This window comes from Mirounga leonina, unplaced genomic scaffold (assembly GCF_011800145.1).
Source record: "Mirounga leonina isolate KUSES-001 unplaced genomic scaffold, KU_Mleo_1.0 Mir_197, whole genome shotgun sequence".
NCBI classification, from domain to species: domain Eukaryota; kingdom Metazoa; phylum Chordata; class Mammalia; order Carnivora; family Phocidae; genus Mirounga; species Mirounga leonina.
In genome coordinates this window covers 12,780,393-12,801,837 of record NW_023270494.1, presented here as the reverse complement: position 1 = coordinate 12,801,837, position 21,445 = coordinate 12,780,393, and the positions used below count along the sequence as shown (strand labels likewise).

Genomic DNA, 21,445 nt, shown 5'->3' with positions numbered 1-21,445 from the left:
TGCCTTCGGCTCAGGTCATGATCCTGGAGTCCCCGGATTGAGTCCCGCATCGGGCTCCCTGCTCGGCGGGGAGTCTGCTTCTCCCTCTGACCCTCTTCCCTCTCCTGCTCTCTATCTCTCATTCTCTCTCTCTCAAATAAATAAATAAATATATAAAATCTTAAAAAAAAAAAAAGAACTAACGTGAGAAAAATAAATTGAAACCATCTTAACAGAAAACCTTGTACAAGGAGTCATGAGACGAGTCCTACAAGTTCATACAGAGTGTGAGTCTGCTTCTGGGAGAAAATTTGAGAAGGAGGCTGGTTTTCCGAACCCAAAATTCCACAGCCTGAAAGCGTCACCATATCCCTGAGCCTGAACAGAGGAGATCAGAGACAAACAGATTATACTTTGTGCTTGGAAGGTTTTGTCTACTAAAATAAGCTGGTTAAATATGAATTTTACATCTCTTTGAACAGGTGTGGATAGATTAGCCTCTGTTACAGCTTATAATTATGGTCCTTTAAATCTGTAATCATGAATCTATTTATAATTGTTCTCAAAATAGGCCATATTATTCCAATCCCCAAAGCTCTATTTTAGGCTAGAGATCTTAATCCAAATCAAGATTAAAGGCAACGAACAACAGCAACAAAAACATCCTTAACTGAAATGTTGCTGTTTCCCAGAACCTTAGAGGAAATTTAATCGACATTTCTCCTGCACCTGATAGAGCTGCCCAATCTCTGCCTTAATACCTCTAGGGATAGAGGGCTCCACGTTGGCTGAGATGCCCTGAAAAGTACATGGTATGGCTTCAGAAGGGTCCTACCTTCCACTTCCATCTGAATAGGTCACCTTCTACAGGGAGACAAAAATCCTCTAGCAGAGACACTTCCATACTGTGGCTGGGCAGCTTCACAGCCTTCCAGCAACCACTGGGCAGGTGCTCTTGGACTCAGCTAGACCTAGAAAGACCCCTAAGCCATTTCATGCTTGGACATGACAAACAAACCCAAATCTTAAAAAAAAAAAAAAATCAGGGGCGGCTGGGTGGCTCAGTTGGCAAAGTGTTGCCTTTGGCTCAGGTCATGATCCGGGGGTCCTGGGATCGAGCCCCACATCTAGGTCTTCCTAACGTTCCAGAGGGACACAAGAGAGACTGCACTTCAGCTGTACCTTAATTCACTGCAGAGAGAGCTCGTGCTCTCTCTCTCTCAAATAAATAAAATCTTAAAAAAAAAAAAAAAATCAAAGAAAGGCTTATGAAGTGAATCAGCCAGACTCTCACAGACCCTCTCCGTCCACACATCCATGAGCACTCTGAGGGAACACAGGCTGGTTGTTCCTCACACTTCGATGTTGGATGGGAGATGAGGAAGCAAAGCACCTCTGTGCAGCGGGAAAACAGTAAATGTCTGAGAGCTGCCTAAATGTGAACGACCCAGTTTTCAACAATGGACACGAGAGACGCTGAATTCATTGAGGTCCTGAGCAACGGCCCTCTCTGACTCCACCTGGTTGGCTTGATGAGGTAGGAAGAGCCACAGTGCCTTGTACATTAAGGCGATGGTCTTTTTTTTAAAGATTTTATTTATTTGACAGAGAGAGACACAGCGAGAGAGGGATCACAAGCAGGGGGAGTGGGAGAGGGAGAAGCAGGCTTCCCGCTGAGCAGGGAGCCCGATGCGGGGCTCGATCCCAGGACCCTGGGATCATGACCTGAGCCGAAGGCAGACGCTTAACGACTGAGCCACCCAGGCGCCCCGTTTAGGCGATGGTCTTAAAGGCCAGAGACCTCATCCGTGAAAACAAAGACCATCAATAAAACCAGAATAAAACACCCACGAGCACCCCAGCCACCACTCCCAATGGGCCTCACAATTGGGAGCCGCCATTTTGAGTTCCTGAGGTCACTGTGGTCTCCATGTTAACACCACGTCATGTCACGAGAGCCATAATCTTCTCAGCAGTGAGGCTGGATCCGAGTCTTAAGAACTGGAGATACTAGAACCAGGACGAAGAACTAACTTGTGGCCTGAGTCAGACCCCTGCTCATCTATGTTTACTGGGTTCAGGCTGGAAAGAAAGTTCTGCTTCTCCTCTGCTGTGAGGGTCAGGAATATTACCCACAGAGTGGAGACAGAGTAAAAGGTCGCACATCCCCTATTCCTACTCAGCAACATTCTTAAGACACAGCAGTTAGAAATTTTCCGAACTACCTGCTTCTGGAACCACACGAAGTATGGGAAAGGAGCTGGTCCATCTCTGAGCATGACCATATTCCTCACACCTGTGGTTTTGCCTGAGGCTAAAGGGATTTAGGTGTGAATGAAGGAGACTCTCTGGGCTGCAGAATGGCCTCTCCCCTAGAAGGCCTCCATCAGCTTCCTAGAACACACAGGCTCAGACATCCTCCCCTGGGCTGTCGAGGAAAGCCAAACGGGGCCTGACATTTAGATTCTGAAGCATCCAGAGCAGGACTTGTGGTTCTCACTCTGGACATAGGAAGGTGGCAAATCTTACAGGTGTGTCCAGCAGGTAAGCAGTCTTAGTCTGCACAAGGACTGGTTTAAAAGGCTTGAGAAGTATGTAAATGTGGGTAGGCTTTGGAAAGCTTGAGACAGAATCGAAGTGGGGAGCCTTTCCAAGGGAACACAAGTACTAAGGTACGTGCCAAAGCATGATGTGCGCCTGAGGGGGACGGGAACATGGTGTACAGGGAGGGTGACTGAGAAGAGACAGGAGATCTGGGTCCTGCTACAAACCAGCTCAAGTAAGTCCCTTCTGTGCTTTTGTTTCCTCACCCGTGATGATAATTTTATGCATCGCCCCCACTTCTGATATGCTATTATTGCATTATAAACTTTTCCTGTGAAGGACCAGCATAATTTAGGCTTGGGAGGCCATGAAGCCTCCATTCCAGGGCCTCAGCTCTGCCTTTGTAGCAGGAAAGCAGACCACTGACAACAAACGGATGAGCATGGTTGTGTTAGTAAACTCTATGGACGCTGAAGTATGAATTTCATCTAATTTTCAAGTGTCACGAATATTACCCTTAAAAAATCATTGAAAATATTCAAACCATTCTTAGCTCATGGGCTGTATAAAAGCAGGGGACTGGGTGCCAATCCCCATCCCACTGAATTTAGATACTGGGTGTAAATGAAGTCTGTCCTCATTGCCTCCACAACCACTGGAGGACATAAATTTGTTCGCTTATTAGTCAACAGGTCACATCCTCTCCATCGGCGTTTCTCAAACTTTGAAGGGGACAGGAACCACCTGGGCATCTTGTGAAAATGCAGATTCTGACTCAGTACAAGTCTAGGATGGGATCTGAGATTCTGCATTTTATAAGTAGGCTCCATGCCCAGTGTGGAGCCCAAAGTGGGGCTTGAGCTCACGACCCTGAGATCAAAACCTAAGCTGAGATCAAAAGTCAGATGCTTAACTGACTGAGCCACTTGGTGCCCCTGAGATTCTGCATTTTTAAAAAGATTTTATTTATGTATTTGACAGAGATATAGAGAGAGAGCACAAGTAGGCAGAGCGGCAGGCAGAGGGAGAGGGAGAAGCAGGCTCTCCACTGAGCAGGGAGCCCGACATGTGGTTCGATCCTGGGATCGTGACCTGAGCCGAAGGCAGCCACTCAACCAACTGAGCCACCCAGGTGTCCCTAGATCCTGCATTTTTGATAAGCTCCCAGATGGTACTCCTACTGCTGGTCCATGGATCATACTTGGAGTTGCAAGGATCTGAAGCACCAGAGTGGCCACCACTTTTTTTTTTTTCAGGCTATCCAGGGAGTTCAGAATCCTTGGGATTGACCTCTCTAGATCCCCAATTCTAATTCTTTGTAGGACATGTTCCTTGCGGAAACAGCAAACAGCATTATGTGGGGGGTCAACCTTATTCTAGGCTTTTCTCTTTTAAGGGACTTTGACTTTGGTGCTTGGGCTAGAATCATAGGGACCTGTATCAGTGCTTAGGTACCATGTCTCTGTTTGTGCCAAGGGACACCAGCTCTATCTTCCTTCCTTCCAGTTCCTGACCTGCTAATCCCCTGTGGTACCAGGGCCTGGGTACACATGGATAGCTGCTTTTAACATTTAATATTAGGCTTGCCCTGTTTATTGAACTGGCAACATCCACCCTTAAGGCCAACCCCACAGCTACAAACACAAGGCTTTTTATGTCATTTCAGGAATCCATTAGGATGGAACAGATAACTGGAATGTATAATCTTTCTCTGGTTTCCTACCAAAGTCATTTCCATAAGAGAAATTAAACTGAAAGCATGTTGCCAATGCTATGATATAAATGCATTCACCCTCCCTTACAGACTAATCAGAAATTCTGTGCAGTTGCTTTTGGAAGCTTTCTTTGAGTCTGCTCAGTTGAGTGGTAGTGTTGACCTCTGTTGACAAGGATCTAATGAATGCGTGAAAGTGCTTTCAAACACTGAACCTTGACCTATTTCAGTTTAAGATTTTGTTTCTGGGCACCTGGGTGGCTCAGTCGTTAAGCGTCTGCCTTCGGCTCAGGTCATGATCCCAGGGTCCTGGGATCAAGTCCCACATCGGGCTCCCTCCTCGGCAGGAAGCCTGCTTCTCCCTCTCCCACTCCCACTCCCGCTGCTTGTGTTCCTGCTCTTGCTATCTCTGTCTCTGTCAAATAAATAAATAAAATCTTAAAAAAAAAAAAAGATTTTGTTTCTAAGACAGAGCTGAAATATAAAGATTAAAATATCCTTCAACTGATGTGCATTTTATAGACTTTCCTCTCTTAATAGTACACAGTTCAGAAAGTAATTAATTAAGCTATTTAGGGATGAAAATGAATAAAAAAAAGCAGAATTTATATTGGGGCACACAGATTTTCTGTTTTGGGTCCAAAAGGTCACTGGAAAGTACTCAGGTTTCCATGGTAACAGTAGCAGGCCCGATCAGATCAACAAATAGCTACAATTTATCTGAGGGTCTCCAATGAACTATTTTCTTTTTTCTCATCCAGAGAAGAACATTCTGAATTAGATAAAGTCTTCAGAGACAATGGAGGCTTTTTGGAAAATCCAATTTCAGCAATAGTAAACAGGAAAATGCTTGCTTGCTCGTTCCACATATAACTTAGCAACGGAGACTCATCAGTGTTGATTTAAATACTTTAATAGTAAGTGGATCATATTAATTTGTTAATCAGTAATAGGGATAATCTCAAAATGTTTCCCTGGAATAAATAAAAGTAGATACATGTGTGTTCTTAAGGCAATCTGCAGAGTCTCCAGGGTGATGCTTCTTTCTAGCAGTTTCTGGACCTCTATCACCAACCCCAAAAAGCAGCTCATTCTCATGAAACATGCTCAACAATTTTATTTTGGCTTCTTTTGCTTTAGACCCTGCTATGGTTCTGAATGGTCACAAATAAAAAAACTGTGAGGACACAGACCTCATGGAAGCCACTGCTAATCTTGCTTCAGGTTCTGACCAAGGGACATTTTGTAGAATCTATTCAAGAAAGTCTTTCAAATCAAACATTTCAGCCATGGAAAGTTAGTATCACCTTGTTTCCAAAATATCTGTTTAGTTAGCTCATGGGTTCACAGCCCTTAGGTAATACATTTAGTATAGTTCCCGAGGTAAAGCAACTTTGTATCTAAAAGGGAGGGTCCGATGAGGGCTCTGACCCTCTGCTCACAGCTTTCCAACTAATCAGACATTCTCAGTACATTTCACTGGGACTTCTGGGACTACTATTAGAAATGTGCATTATTAAATTATTAGGTAACTCAAATATTATCCCAACTTTGTTACATCCTTCTAACAGTTATTTAGTTATGCCAAAAAAACCACCCCCCCCCCCCCCCCCCCCCCACATGCTTATGTGGGTCCAGCAACATGCCCAGAATCTTGAGAGAATCCATTTTCTGAAATCCGGGTCTCTTGGATACAGATGATTTATAAACCCCGGAAAAATACATTAGAAAGTCACTGGTTTTGCATTTCAGTCCCCACCCCATGACAAACTATTTTTCTTGGGAGGAAATGTTCCAGATTAGCCCTGTCCAATAGAAATACCATGTCAGCTCCATACAGAAATTTAAATTTCCTACTAACCTCATTAAAAATATAACCAACAGGTGAAATTGATTTCAATAATGTTTAATACTGACATATAAAAGCATATAATAACAGATTTGTTAAATATAGTGTTAACCCAATATATCCAAGATATTATTTCAATATAGAATCAGTATACAGATTATTAATGAGGTATTTTACACTCTTTTCTTTTTGCTGAGTCTTTGAAATCCAGTGTGTATTTCATAATTAGAGCACATCTCAATTCAGACTGGCTGCATTTTTAAGTGCTGGATAGACTCATACGGCCAGTTGGTTACTGAATTGAACAGTGCAGCCCTAGAGGATTTTTCAAGGTAAGGGAAAATGCAGCTATTCACTCTTTGGAATTTAGGATTATGTGATTATGTAGCTGATGATACATTCAAACCACTAAAGATGAACAGGCTTGGTTCCTATGGGCTGACCCTATTCAACGGGTCGAAGAATTTCTGGTGTTCCTCGACCATCTGAAGATAAAGGCTGGGTATGAAGTCAGATGAAGAGGGTGATGATGGTCTGTAATTGGGGAGAATGAGAATTATTATGAGGGCATCAACTTGAGGTCCTGGGGCAGAGCACAGATGACCCATGGGCAGGGGTTGGGCTGAGGGTGGCACCAGCAAAGCTACCAATCGGGTTAGTATTCAAGTTCAAACCACCCTGAAATGTTGCCTGTATAGAAAACGGAGCCGAAGCAGAGACGGGTGGGAAAGCCTGCCGCTGAAAATATCAAGAGAGAACTGGAGTTTGAACTTCAGGCTCTAGAGAGTGGTGAGTGTTGGGACAATCAGTCTACTGGTCTGTTCTCAGGAATGATTCCTTGACAAAACTTCTCAGAGCAGTGCTCTCGAATGTTCTTGCCTCTCTGTAGCACCTCTTTGCACACACAAGTGTAGTGTCAGAGTTTGTAAATTTTCATAAATATCAGTCCAAGCCAAATCTGAGTAAGTCCATTTTATATAATCAGCTACGATGAAAGCAAAAAAAAAAAAGTCCTGGCTATCATTTATTGAGCACTTACTATATGCCAGGTGCTAGGCCAGGCAACTTAACACAAATGAGCTCATTTGGCTATGCAGTAGATACTACCACTATCCCCAAAAAGGCCTGATGAAAGATCAGAGAATTTAAGCATCTTATCCAAGGTTACTGCTAATAAGTGGTAAAGCCAGGATGTGAAATCACGACTATTTCAAATTGTATCCTCTTTATAGAATACCATGCTGGAACATGGAGTAACGTGCCCAAGTTCATGCGACTGGGATGTGGACAAGCCAGGATCTGAGCCCCAGCAGCAGAGCTCCCATGATGCAGGACCACCCCTCCAATGCACGTGGTCTGAGTACTCGGCACAGAAAGGGTCTGGAGCTTAGCAGTCCCTCACTGCGCTCTCTGCTCTTTTCATCTTTGTCCCCATCAGCAGCACGCCTCCCGCTCCTGGGGAGGGGTGGGATGGGAGGTGGTAGTCAAGCCCTCGCCCCAAGAACTGCTGCCATCCTTCACACTTGATCATAAACTTCTCTCTTTAGAGAACTCTGCAAGGAGTTCTCTGTAGAGAGCTCACATGCCTGTCAAGCAATGCTGCAATTTAAATGCATTCATCTCGGGGCTCCTGGGTGGCTCAGGTGGTTAAGCGTCTGCCTTCAGCTCAGGTCATGATCCCAGGGTCCTGGGGATGGAGCCCTGCATCGGGCTCCTGGTGGGGAGCCTGCTTCTCCCTCTCCCTCTGCCTCTCTCCCTGCTCATGCTCTCTCTCTCTCTGTATCTCTGTGTCTCAAATGAATAAATAAAATTTAAAAATAAATAAATAAATGCATTCATCTTGTTCCCTTGAATCCTGACACTCCAGAGAGTTATTTATGATGTCTCATCTGCCAGCCCCCTAATGGGACATTGCTTTCCATTATTTTCCGACAACAGAAATATTCCACCGCAGACAAAGCCCAAAGCACATTGCCTCTTAGCAATCTTAATTCTGCTAAAAATGTGTCTGTTTTGCTTTTTAACTTTTTTCTTTTTTGATGTTAGGTATTAATTTATCCTAGAGTAGAGCAGCCGTGGAAGGCAAGTACAGAAAAAGGCTCAGGTGCTTTTTGCTTCTCATTCTGTTCTACCTTAATTCTCTAAATGACGAAGACAACAAAAAGCCTCAACCACCGGGCAGAAGAGAATGGTGTGGCCTCCTTTAAGGAAAGCTGCCTGGCTTTTTTACAGCAGCATCTCCAATATCTGTAAACAACTTGTGGAGGAGACCAGCAACCCCACCAGTAGAAAGGAGTTCATTTAAACTCCATTTGCAGCTAAAAGTCATCACAATACAAATCAGAGGGGCTGACTGTGATACTGGAGTAAAATGAGAGAATTTGGCGTTGACTGTGTTAAATACTGAAATACGACATGGGGAGAGGCAGGCGGTGGTTTTCATGGACTCCTGAGCCTGTGCTCAGGTGCTGTGGGCCCAAGAAGCCAGGCCCAGGGCTCAGGTCATTAGCCCCATGGCTCCATTTCTCTATGGGGAGGATTGTGGAAGAAGGTCTTGGTTAGAAAGAAATCGCCCCAAGCGCGAGGGTCCAAGCCTTAGGAGAAAGGCACTGGATCCGAGGAGAAGGGGAGGGGGGTGGACAGGTGGGGGGCTGGGGGGAATACAACCCTGGGAGGAGGTGGCTCGCTCCAAAGGAAGGGCCGGAGGGTGGTCCCACAACGTGCCTCTACCTTTCTCCTCCCCTAAACCTTCTGCCTTGTTCTTATTTATTTATTTATCTATTTATTTATTTATTTATTTTAAAGATTTTATTTATTTATTTGAGACAGAGAGAATGAGAGACAGAGAGCATGAGAGGGAGGAGGGTCAGAGGGAGAAGCAGACTCCCTGCCGAGCAGGGAGCCCGATGCGGGACTCGATCCCGGGACTCCAGGATCATGACCTGAGTCGAAGGCAGTCGCTTAACCAACTGAGCCACCCAGGCGCCCATGTTCTTATTTATTTTTAAAAAGGTTTTTATTTATTTGACAGACAGAGAGAGATAGTGAGAGAGCGAGCACAAGCAGGGGGAGCAGCAGAGGGAGTGGGAGAAGCAGACTCCCCGCTGAGCAGGGAGCCCGATGTGGGGCTCGATCCCAGTGAGTAAGGAAAGGGTTAAGGTATAGACAGGGAGAGATAGGGGACCTATCCGGCTGGGCTCTGAGACTATTCCTGGCAGGCAAAAGTGCTAAGCCAGAGTGAACAAGAGAAAAGGAAACAAGACCCCCTGGCCTTGGATGTCGGGAATATTTTTCTTTGGTGGCTACGGTGTATCACAGAAAATGACCAAACCTCAAAGAAGTCAGTCATTAAGGATGTTATCAATAGTCTGTGCTCAAACCAAGATGGCACAAGAATCTCAAGGCCACAAGCTTCCCAGGCAGTTCTCAATAGAAGACTGCCATGGCAACCCTTCCAGGACCCCTCTCATTCTAGAGAGCTGCTTCTTTCCTGTCTGCTCTCAGCTTCACTTCATAAACTTTCACTTCGCTTCACCCTTTTGCGTCTGTGAGATTCATTTTTTGACTTCATGAGCTAAGAACGCTGTGATCCTATAACACCAGGACCCCGGAATCCTGACCTGAGCTGAAGGCAGATGCTTAACCGACTGAGCCACCCTGGCACCCTCCCTCATTCTTGATTCTAGGACCATCCCATCTCTGGGGGTAGATGTGGCCCAAATGGCTCAGGGGAAGAATTAACCAGATTGATGAAACACAACACAAACATGCTCAAGCTCATGAATAACCATGGAGATGGACAAATGACAAGAAGATCCTCTGGAATGGTTTTAAATGAGGAAAAGATGTGGTCAGAAGATACTTTTCTTCTAACTGGAAAGTTGAACGCTGTGCATAACTCCCTAGGCATAGCTCAAGAGGCGAAGGATTCAAATCCCAGATTTTGTAAAAGATCCAAAGCGCATTAGGACACCGACAGAGATGCTGGAGTTTCCTGTGAACGCCATCACTAACAAACCAACGGCTCCATTTCTGGGTGAATGCTTAGGATTATACTTGGGTTCATTCTTGGTGGGGTTCATGTAACACATCTTTCAGATGTGCTCACTTTCGAGTCTTTGCTCAGGACCCTCTGTCAAATGACCACGCTGAGAAACGTCAGTGCACACTGACTCCTCGGGCTGAGACTCCTTTTACCCCCCCGACTCCTGCTTCATCCAGATTACCTGATCCACTGCCAGTTACACCAAGTTCCCAATTCGCCCACACATTATGTACCAGACATCCATCTAAATGTAAATGAAGATCTATTTCCCCATAAAAACAATATTATAAATGGCCATCAGGTTTCATCAATATGCTTCTATTTCATCATGTGGCTGGACCACAGGACACAGAACATGCCCACCATTTAGAACACGATTTCAACATCAAAAAAAAAAAAAAAGAAAGAATGAAAATTTTTTGGGGGGAAGCTCCAGAAGTTAAAAAAAAAACGTGCCCTCTATAGCCCAGTTTCTGCAATGAAACATATTGAGGATGATGATAAAACACTTGTATGAAAGTCTGCTTTTAGGAAATTTCTTATGACAACCTACTTTCATCTTTAAAACAATACCATTAAGTAAATACTATTAATATTCCCCTTTACAGTGAAGGACGTGCATAGGGAAGTCATGTGGTTAATAAATGGCAGGACCAGGATCTGACTCTACATAGAGACTTGGGGCTAAACCGGGGGTTAAACTATGGCTCATGGGCCAAATCTGGTCTGTCACCTGTTTTTATAAATAATGTTTTATTAGCACACCACTGTGTCCATTTGTTTACACCTTGTCTATGGCTGCTTTTGTGACACAAAGGCATAGGTGAATGGTTGTGACAGAGACCCAGAGGCCTGCAAAGCCTAAATTATTTATTATGTGACCCTTTACAGAAAGTTTGCTGAGCTGGGGCTAAGCAACCATCCTCTGGGCCACTTCTCTGGGAAGGCGGGCCCTCTCTCCATCACTGACAATGAGCCTCATCGCAGGGAATGGGGGCCCAGAAGCAAGACAAAGGAACAGGAATCCAGAATCTTCTCAATTGTGAGGGGAGGTCCTGGGGAATCACTGACCAGCACAGGGGGTTATAATAAGCTTATTTCTCAAGAAGCATCCTGCCTCATTCCCAAAAAGATCTGAAGCAGGGCCCAAAGGTACAGACAATAAGCTCCACAGACAGGAGGAACTGTTTGCTTTATTCATTGCTGGAGGCTTGTTATCGAACAAATGAACAAATACATAACTTATGTTTGTGAATCAGGAACTATGTGTACTTTATTTGAAGACAAATGGGGAACAGGATAAAGGCCCATAGATGCACTGTCCATGAACACTGCGGTCAAGGTTCTGATTTGTTTTGCCTTTTAGGCAGATAAACTGCTCGAGGGGGACAATGCATTATGGAATCAGGTCATTTCCAACCATCTTGGGATTTCCTTGGCTCCTAAGAGCTTTACTCACCGATCATTCTGTTTGCCAGGATTCTAGAATCAATAATAAATTTGAAAAAAAAAGTTTTCCTTGTTATCAAGATAAATGCTAACACTGTGGCCTGGCTGTAAATGCTCATTTGTTTGGATTTTTCTTCTATCAGATTGAGTGACTTTTGATTTCTGGAAGAGGATTCGAAAACCACACCTAGCTATTAACTCTTTCCAGAAGACAAACTGGACACAGAAAGAATAACCCTATAGACTCTAGCTGGTGTACAATACCCCTGAGTAATGCCTGTCCCTAGAAGGACTAGTCATCATGCTGTATTTCATCCAGCCATGAGTCACCATGGAACTTTAAATTAAAAATTTCAGCTGAATCATACTATTACCAGAGGGCGGGAAAGTACCTCTGGGAGAGCAGGTAGGGGAAAAAGGGACTCGGATGATGGAAGGTAAGTCAGGATGGCAAGTATATGGAGAGATGTGGACAGAGAGGCGAGTTCGCAGACACTGGGAAGCAGTCATACCGCGGCCGGGGATGGAGAGGGAGGAAATCGGGTGAGCGATGGAGAAAGTTCCCCAAATTGCACTCTGGTGCCAGGTGGCACCCCGTTTGGGAAGGCTGGCTCTGACCCAGAACTGCTCAAATGTGGACACGGCCTTTCTGCCCAGGCATGCTGCTTCCTGACACTTGGACGCTGGGGAAATATTACAAGTTTCACGTTTACAGACCTCAGCGGAACACTGCTACATGGTAAGTCCCGCTTGAAGTCAGATCTGAATGTTCTATTTTAAATACGACAGAACAGCTGTGGGAAAACTCTCAGCATCTCCTTGACCACACCATCGAGGGGCTTTCTGCCTGGTCTCCTGCAACTCTAAGTAAATGAGCTACTATAATTCCAGTAAAATCGAAGGAGCTGCAAGAGGTTTAAAGCAAAAGCCGGGATGTAGTTCAGGCAGGTGCTCTGAGCACAGAAGCCTGGAATTGGACAGCAGAGGCTCCTGTCCCTCACTGCACTTGCCCTGGAGCTGGGAGAACTCCAGTCCAAAGTCCATGGCCAGGAGGGAGCACCATACGCACGAGCCTCTAGAGAGAAATGCAATTCTGGCCTCAAGCCCTCTGACCTAGTCCCCCAACATTTTTTTTTTTTAAGTATGGAGTTCTGACCTTTATAAAAAGCTAGACTCACTGCCCAGAAAAACAGTAAGGTTACTCACCAGGAAGCCATGGAAATGAGGCAAAAAAGGTGGGTCACTATTTCTCCATCAGCAAAGCTAAGTCTCAGACATTTCCAAGGATGACTACCATCATGATGCCCCAGTACCGCCCCTCCCTCAACTGTGTTCTGTACCAGCAGTTTCTGACCCATTGGTTGCTAATGACCTACAACTACAGCATGAAATTCAGCAAGCGTCTGTTTAGCTTCTCAGCAATCTCTCCTGCCTGGGACATCAGAGTAGTGCTGGCGCTTGGGGTCCCAAAACTCTCTGGAAAGGTCCATCCTTCGCAGAGGTGGTGTGACGTTGGGGGTGGGGCTCCTGTCCTGAGCTATGAGGGGGAGGTGGGCGTAGATAAGGAAGTGAAGGAAAAAATAATTAGAGAAACAGGCCTGGCATCGATACTTGAAGCTATCCCAAGCCTTAACACATCTTTGCACTTGAATGCCTCTAAATATTACCAGGGCCCTTTGGAAAGAACTTCACTTTATACATATTTTTTTTCTATTTTTTTTTCCTCCTGTATTTTTTAGGAGCAGAGATTGCCAGCTGATTTCTACTGGCTGAATTTTACCTGTGTCTACAGCAAGAGATGTGTTTGGCCTCCACCAAGCTCTGAGTTTTAATTAGCTGCCAATATTAAAAGAAGTCAGAAGATGTCTTATTAAAAAAAAAAATTGGGGGGTTTTTGGCTTCTCTTGAAGAACCAGAAGATCTGGAGGCACAGGACCCTCCTCGGCGTGGCAATAATCAGCTGGCTGCCCCCTTTGGACAGGGCTTGTGTTCACCCCCTGCCCCCAGTCCCCACCCTGCTGTCACCAATCCTGAGGCCTGTTGTTTGCTGCCATTTACTTATATTATTTGTGACTCATTTATGCTCCCAGGGCAACCAGGCTCACAGCCCTGACCTTAAGTATTTGCCATCAAAATCCACTTTCACCACGTATCAGCCTGCCAAAAGCACTTTTGAATGCTTTTATGCTTAAATCCTTAAGAATTCATACTACCTCAATATGATCTATATGTTTCTTTGGGACAAACCTTCATTTCGGAGAAGGAAACAACAGAGGGACTAAAACAAAACCATTGGCATCTCATTAGTGTTGACATTTCAGCCACTGTTCAGTATCTCCGCACATACACACACACGTGTGTGTGTGTGTGTGTGTGTTTGTGTACATACGTGTTTCTTTAGGGGATGGGAATTCCCGGGAATCCTAATGAGCCTGAGGAACAGCAAGATTCAAAAAGGAATTAACCAGTTACACAGGCTGTGATGGCTCCGTATGAATCCCATGGACAGCCAAGATGCAGGTGATTAGAGAAATAGAAAAAATTAGGAGCTGTGACCTGCAACATAAGGCAAGTGCTTAGAGAAAGGAATGTGTATGAAAAGTGGAGATGTCTGGTGAGTAGAGACAAGTATGGGTAGCGAGAAGAAAGGGAGGGAGGGAGGGAGGGAGGACAGAGGTGGAGGGAGAAAGAAGACAGATGAATCTGGGACAGAAGGCAAACACAGACACTCAATGGGAAGGAGACAAAGAGCTGGCCTTTTCTAAAGATCTGGAGCAGAAATGAAGATGCCGGCCCGAGAGCTTAATTACACCCAAACCACCTCCTGAGTTAATGCCAAAATGTCCTCCTGCCGTTTGGAGAAGCACAGTCCTTCTTTCTAATGAGAATACCACACTTGGAACCTTGCCTTTCCCCCCGCTGACGTGCCAACCAATTTCTTATGCAGAAATCAACCATGCTTATTTCTGGGATAGCTCTAGTCCCCATTCTCGCCATGATAATAGGCCTCACATGTTAACACAGCTTGCAAAGGAAGGGGATTACGCAGCGCTTCTGTTCTTAAATAAAGAGAAAGATTAACACTTAGGTTCTGTCTTCCAGCAGGTATGCCCACAAGACTCTGGCCCTTCCTGAGGCCAAACTTCCCAAAGGAAAGACGATTCCATTAATTTTGTTGATATCCTCACCTCGAATTTCTGCCTGAGCTCCACGTTGCCTTCTTCATCCCCTTCTGGAATGGGTACGTTGTAGTACTCACCTTCCTCTTGGTTAAGCAGCTTGTACCTTCGGGAGACACGGGAGGGAAGGAGGGTGAGAAACACTGCGTTTCTACCACAGATACAGCAACATCTCTCCTTTGACCTCCGGGTCGGCTGTTGCTGAAATGTGTCCTGTGGGCAGAACTACAGCCAGATGACCTCACAGCCGATGGTCATTTTAGACAGAAGCCAGTTCGTCTGCTGAATCTCTAAGGGCTCTCACGTCTTCAAGACTATCAACCTTTGGTTGACACAGACGTATTCAACCTTGGGCATTCTTACCATCCACTGGCCGGCATCTTCATCAGCTCCGAGACTCCAAAGGAAAGGGATCCCATGAAATCATTCCTTGTTGTTCGATCCCAGTCCCAGATTTCTACGGACAGCCGTCGGTCTTTATCCGAAGGTTTTAATTTGCTACAAAAGAGAGCACGCACACACACAAAGACACAGACAGACAGACAGACAGACACACACACACACACACACACACACACGGTTATCTAGAACCTGGTTTCTTGGGAGCCACACCCCATGGTCATGATGGGAGTCTGAGATTAAAAAACCAATAGTATAGGGCGCCTGGGTGGCTCAGTCGTTCAGTGTCTGCCTTCAGCTCAGGTCATGATCCCAGGGTCCTGGGATCGAGCCCCGCATCGGGCTCCCTGCTCGGCGGGAAGCCTGCTTCTCCCTCTCCCACTCGCCCTGCTTGTGTTCCTGCTCTATCTCTCTCTCTGTCAAATAAATAAAAAATAAAATCTTTAAAAAAAAAAAAAACCAATAGTATATTCGATTCACTTCCTGGGGCTCCCCACTGCCAACAGAGTACCCGCCCCCAGCAGCCAAAGCTCCAGACTAGCGGTTGGCAAACTAACACCCACAGGCCAAATCTGGCCCGCTGCTTATTTTTGTAAATAAAGCTTTACTGGAACACAGCCATGGGCTTTTGTTTACATACGGTCTACGGATGCGCAGAATTGTGTGTAGTTGCAACACAGACTGTATGACCCAGAAAGTCCAAACTATTTACTAACGGGCCCTTTACAAAGCTCGCTAATCTCTGTTCTATATAAAAGAGCTACGTTTCCGGTCATCCACAGAGAAACCACTTCCTGTGTTCTAATCTGCAAGGAGGACCACCCGCTTATGCTCAACTGCAGGCAGTGCTCTCTTACCCCCCGTGGTTTTATGCCCCTCTCTCCCCCGCCATGGCCCCCTTCCTTCTTTCTCTTCTAACATCTCTGCCTCTGAAATTCTGGCACTCCTTTAAGCTCCATTTTAAATGTCACCTACTCCAGGAAGTCCTCCCTCTTTAAAGGTGAGGATGATCTTCCCATTTCAGGGGCAATAGCATGTGACTCCTGTATTCCTTGTTTTAGAAATTATTATTTAAATTCTTACCTTACCTTCTCCAATAACCCTCAAAAGAACTCAAGTCCATCAGGAAGTGGGACATACCTTTTACATTTTGACATTATCTTAACATAAATGCACTTTTTTGCACACAGGAGGTATTGATAATAATTTGGGGCCTGCATCACGTAACTCTTGGTTACCATCCACCAAAACAGGTGAAGACCGTGACTTCTTAGCAGCGGTCTGAGAAAGTCTTAGGAATGAAGTGAGGTTTAAAGACATTTACAACAGGTCCGCCCCATTATCTCTCACAGTGAGGTGGGCAGGTTTGTGATGTGTGGGGAGAGAATTCAACTGAGAAGAGAAGACAAAACTTACAACGTAAAGGACTCATTCCATTGGGGGTTTAGTGTGGAGCGGATGGTTCTGGTTTTCTGTTTGCTTTCATTCTTTGGATCAGGAATAAGTTTCAGCTTCACATAAGGATCTGAAAGCCCATTTGGATCCATAGGAATTAGATTTTTTGCATCTCGTACTGTGAAGAGAAAAGGAAAGATCAGATGTTATAAAAAGAAAACTGACCTGTATTGCCCAGTGTCCTGTGTCAAGACCCAGCTGAATGACAGAGACGCCAAGATGGTGTCGAAAGGGAGAGGAGGTGAGGACCAAAAGCCTCTGATCTTTGATATGAGAAAAGCCGTCTGCTGTCATTGGTGCCAGAGACAATGGGCATCATGCGGGCCCTGTGGTCAAGCCTTGGGACGGCAGCGTCGGCCTGGACGCCTCATATGAGAAATGCAGAAGCCTGGGTCCCTCCCCAAAGCTGCTGCAACAGACTGTGTATTTAAACAAGATCCCCAGGTACTGTTTGCAGCCCTTCTCCAGAACTGGTCCTGCCCCCCATCCTGCCCCCCAAGCAACCAGCTAACCCAGGCCATGGTATTGCATCACTTGAGCTCCCGAAAGGATTCATTTCTTTTCTTTGTAAAGGCCAGCGACTTCCAATCTGGCTGTACATTGGAATCTCTTGGGAGGGGGTTTAAAAATCCCAGTGCTGGGATGCCTGGGTGGCTCATTTGGTTGGGCTCATTGGTTGGATCCCAGGGTCCTGGGATCAAGTCCCGCATAGGGCTCCTTGCTCAGCGGGGAGCCTGTTTCTCCCTCCCCCTGCTTGTGTGTGCTCTCTCTCGGACAAATAAATAAATAAAATCTTAAAAAAAAAAAAATCCTAGTGCTCATGGGGCACCCAGGTGGCGCAGTCCATTAAGCGTCTGACTCTTGGTTTTGGCTCAGGTGGTGAACTCAGGGTCATGAGATCGAGCCCTGCATTGGGATCTGCACTCGGTGGGGAGTCTGCTTGTGACTCTCTCTTCCTCTCCCTCTGCCCCTCCCCCTGCTATCCCTCTCTCAAATAAATAAATCTAAAAAAAAAAAATGTCCAGTGCTCACAACTAAATTAGAATCTCTGAGGGGTGTGGCCCATGTTCTTAAGCACTCCCCAGGTGATCCTATGTGCAGCAGAAGAGCCAACCGTGCGTACAGCTGTAACACAGAATATGCTCCACAGCTGTGCTATGTCTTGTTCTGCAACATGCACACATGTCCCCAGACCCGTAGCATCCGGGACATCAGCTGTGCACTCACCACATGTGTGGAATCACAGGCCCCGCCCCCAAATTACAAACTCAGGATTCTCACTTTAGCCAGACCCCCAGATGGTTCCAGCGCACACCCTAGATTGAGATGCACTCATATGGGAATCCAAAATAATGAGGAGGAAAGGCCGCTTCATCCACAGAGGGACGCATGCTCAGAGATGCAGCTAGCAGGGGCTTGTTACCTCTGTGGGAATGGGTAAAGCCACTGCATGGAAATGAGATAGGTCATTATCTAGCACTATGATAAGAAAGGACCGAAGCCTGAGCCTGCCTATCCCAAATGTCTTCCTCACCATCTTTGGATGGCACCTTCCCCAACATGGCTGATACTTCCCATCATCAGGGTCCCTAATTAGCCAGATGCCATGAGTACACACCTAACTCGTTCTCCCAGCATAGCCCCTGGACCAGCAGCGTTGGCATTACTGAGTCAGAACCCTAGGGGTCGGTGCAGTGGTCTGTGTTTACCAAACCTCCTGGTTCTGATGGACGGGGGAGCTGGGGAAACACTCTTCTAGCCTATCAGTACAGATCATCAGTTGAGGGCGACTGTTAAATGAAGTCCTTAGAAGAAGGTGCTGGGGTTGGCAGTGGGCAGAGATAGAGGAGGGGATAGAAGGATGTTAAAGATACTGGGTCCCTGGACATTGCCCTAAGTCACAGACCAGCACTGCCCGTTATCAGCCTGGGGACACATGGAGTGCCCGTGCCTGCTCGTGAATGGCCTTACACCCTCCTTGTCTGGAAGCCTTAGCACAGGCAGGTGACGGGACCGTGTCCAAATGGTCTGAGTGGGGAGTGGGCTGGTTCACATCTACTAGCCACGGAGAAGCCAGGCTTCTGTTCCTCTTATTCACTTATGCTTTCCAAGGATTTTTATCCGCATAATATCTAACCTCATCCAACTGGGAGTGGGTAGAACATAAGCAAGCTCAGCACACCTGCTTTCAAATCCTGCCCCCCTCATGTACTCCCAAGCACTGGGAAACATAAGTTCCCGAGCCTCTGTTTCTTCCCTTAGGAAAGCAAAGGGGGGCTCATTCCAAGTGAGACAGGATTGTTGGGGGAAGTAAATTGTACATAACTGTACATAACTTTATGTGCTTTAGACAGTTAGTGGCTTGGAAAATGGAGGGGAAAAAGGATGCCACGATGTGAGTGCTTACTCTGCAGAGTCTCCCACTGCCCACAAGGGATTAGGAGGTCTCCAGGGGACCTGGATGCCTGAAAATTCCCTCAAGCTCATGCTGAAGGTTTTTCAGTGCAATGCAGAAGACCCAGTCTCCTAAAACAGCAACCCAAGTATCACAAAAGATGAAAAGTTTGAGCATAAAAATAGAGGTCTCCCACGAGGAACGGGAAGGGGCCAAAGGTCTCTTTCCAATTAAGCACTGGAATGAGAATCAGAGACTTTGTAAAAGGCAGCTAAAGCCTGGAATGTCTACCACGGAGGCTACAGCCCAGATAAACTAATGAGGAAGCAGAGAGGCCGTCGAGAGTGTTGCCAATTACAGAATGATTATGGGTGCTGGCTTTTTCATCTTCAGTTTCTGGTCCTGACAGCCAGCACACACAACATCATTTAAGGCTGATCTCTTCTGAATGGTGATGAGTTACAGTTTTGATGGGATTTAAAGCTGTGGGCTTCCTACGGAGATACCATGACTGAAGTGGAAAATAAAAAGAGATATCAATTCCAAATGTCATTGAAGTAGACAGTGGGTCCAAATTTCAATTTCCCATTGCAGTGGAGAACAGCACGCGAGTCAGACCTGGGAGCAACGGACTTGGGGGCTCCCATCAGCTCAGATCGTGGGCTCTGGGGCCAGGCTGTGGGCACATGAATTCTGGCTCTGCCACTCTGTGGTGCCATAGCCCCAGGCAAGATCCATAACCACCCGGTGCCTCAGTTTCTGCATCTGCAAAATGGTAACTCCCTGGGAGGATCCTATAAGTTCATACACATAAAGTGCTGAGACCAGTGGTAGGCACACAGTGAAAGCCCAATAATGATTATTATCATTGTTGTTAATACACGTTGCTGGCAGAGAGCACAACCTGAAGGCTTAGTTGTTCAGAAACTGGACTGACAGCTTATGAGTTGGCAAGCGAATGCCCTGAAGAACAACAGTACGATGCGGAAATTTTCTAACGTGGTTGCAACTGCGTGGTGCCGGCAATGTCTTGACCTGAGCAGCAGTGGGGCGTCGCTAACAGGAGTAGGTGCGGGGAAGTTAGGGAAGAGAAAAGAAGAGCAAAACAAGTGGGGTGGTGGATGAGGAGGGCGAGAGGCAGGAGAGAGAAGAGAATGCAATCAGGACGTAGGGTCAGAGGGCAGTGAGGATGCAGCCCCTGCATGGGTCGGGGGGTGATGGTGGCTGGGTACACGAGGGCAGCGGATCTCCAGCTCAGCTGCGCATGAGCAGCAGATACCGACGTCTGGGCCCCACCCCCACGGGGTCCGATTTAATCGGTCCAGGCTGAGGCCCAGGTGTCAGCATCTTTGAAGTCTCTCAGGTGTGTATGACATGACGTCATCCCATGCACCTGGCTGTCATTCTCAAAGTGTGGTCCCTCGACCCATGTCACAGGCATCTCTTGAGGACTCAGTATATTATTCACATAAAAAAAAATTCATTCACTTTTTAACAGTTTAAAAATTTATTTGACAGACAGAGAGGAGGGGCAGAGGGAGAGGGAGAGAGTCCCAAGCAGGTCCTGCAGCCAGCGCAGAGCCCGATGCAAGGCTTGGTCCCACCACCCTGAGATCATGACCTGAGCCAAAATCAAGAGTCAGATGCTCAACTGACTGAGCCACCCAGGTGCCCCTTAACACTCAACATTTAAAAAGGAAACGTATAGGGCGCGTGGGTGGCTCAGTCGGTTAAGTGTCTGCCTTCGGCTCAGGTCATGATCTCAGGGTCCTGGGATCAAGTCCCACATCGGGCTCCCTGCTCTGCGGGGAGCCTGCTTCTCCCTCTCCCTCTGTGTGCTCTCTCTCTCTCTCTCTCTCAAATAAATAAATCTTTTAAAAAAAAAGAGTTCTTTAAAAAAATAAAAATAAATAGAAAGGAAATGTGTCACTCTGGTAAATGGAAAACCAAGATCGTCTGCTCTAAGGAGAAAGGAACCATAAAGATAAATACAATGAACATCTCTGTTAGGGTTCCTTCCTTCCAGCTGACACACTTGCCTGAGGCCTGCTCTTCACTACAAAGGGGAAATTAAAGCAGGGTTGAGTGTTCAGGATATATTCCAGCCCCCCAGGCCGGGGGGGAGGTCCCTCTCTCCACCTTACAACCGAGAATGAAGGAAAACTGGGAAGGGAATAACTTTCTCACCACGTAATTTAATGCTTTCTAATGTCAGTTGTTCGGGACCTTCAGGAATCCTCTGGAGCAGGAACGGAAGTCCTCGCCTGTCTGTGTCGGGTCCCACCCCACATGTGGGAAGCCTGTGCCAATTCGGAGGCCCAGAGGAAGGCGAGCATTTCACGGTGGGTCCGAGAACAGATCTGGCATGGGTCCCACGGCTCGTTCCTTGTCTCTCATCTTCTGCAAGAGCCACACTGTTCTGGCCCCCGGGCTTAAG

General features: G+C 46.3%; 1 protein-coding gene across 3 annotated transcripts in view; it reads right to left on the bottom strand.

The window, feature by feature from the left end:
- Nucleotides 1–21,445, bottom strand: part of PRKCA (protein kinase C alpha) — a 395,562-nt gene that overhangs the window by 72,385 nt on the left and 301,732 nt on the right. For all 3 annotated transcript variants that reach the window (XM_035026216.1, XM_035026215.1, XM_035026214.1), the window contains exons 6-8: nucleotides 16,575–16,731; nucleotides 15,123–15,257; nucleotides 14,769–14,865 (exon numbers count right to left, since the gene is read on the bottom strand). In XM_035026216.1, the coding sequence (XP_034882107.1) occupies nucleotides 14,769–14,865; nucleotides 15,123–15,257; nucleotides 16,575–16,731 (389 nt within the window). The remainder of the gene's footprint in view (nucleotides 1–14,768; nucleotides 14,866–15,122; nucleotides 15,258–16,574; nucleotides 16,732–21,445) is intronic.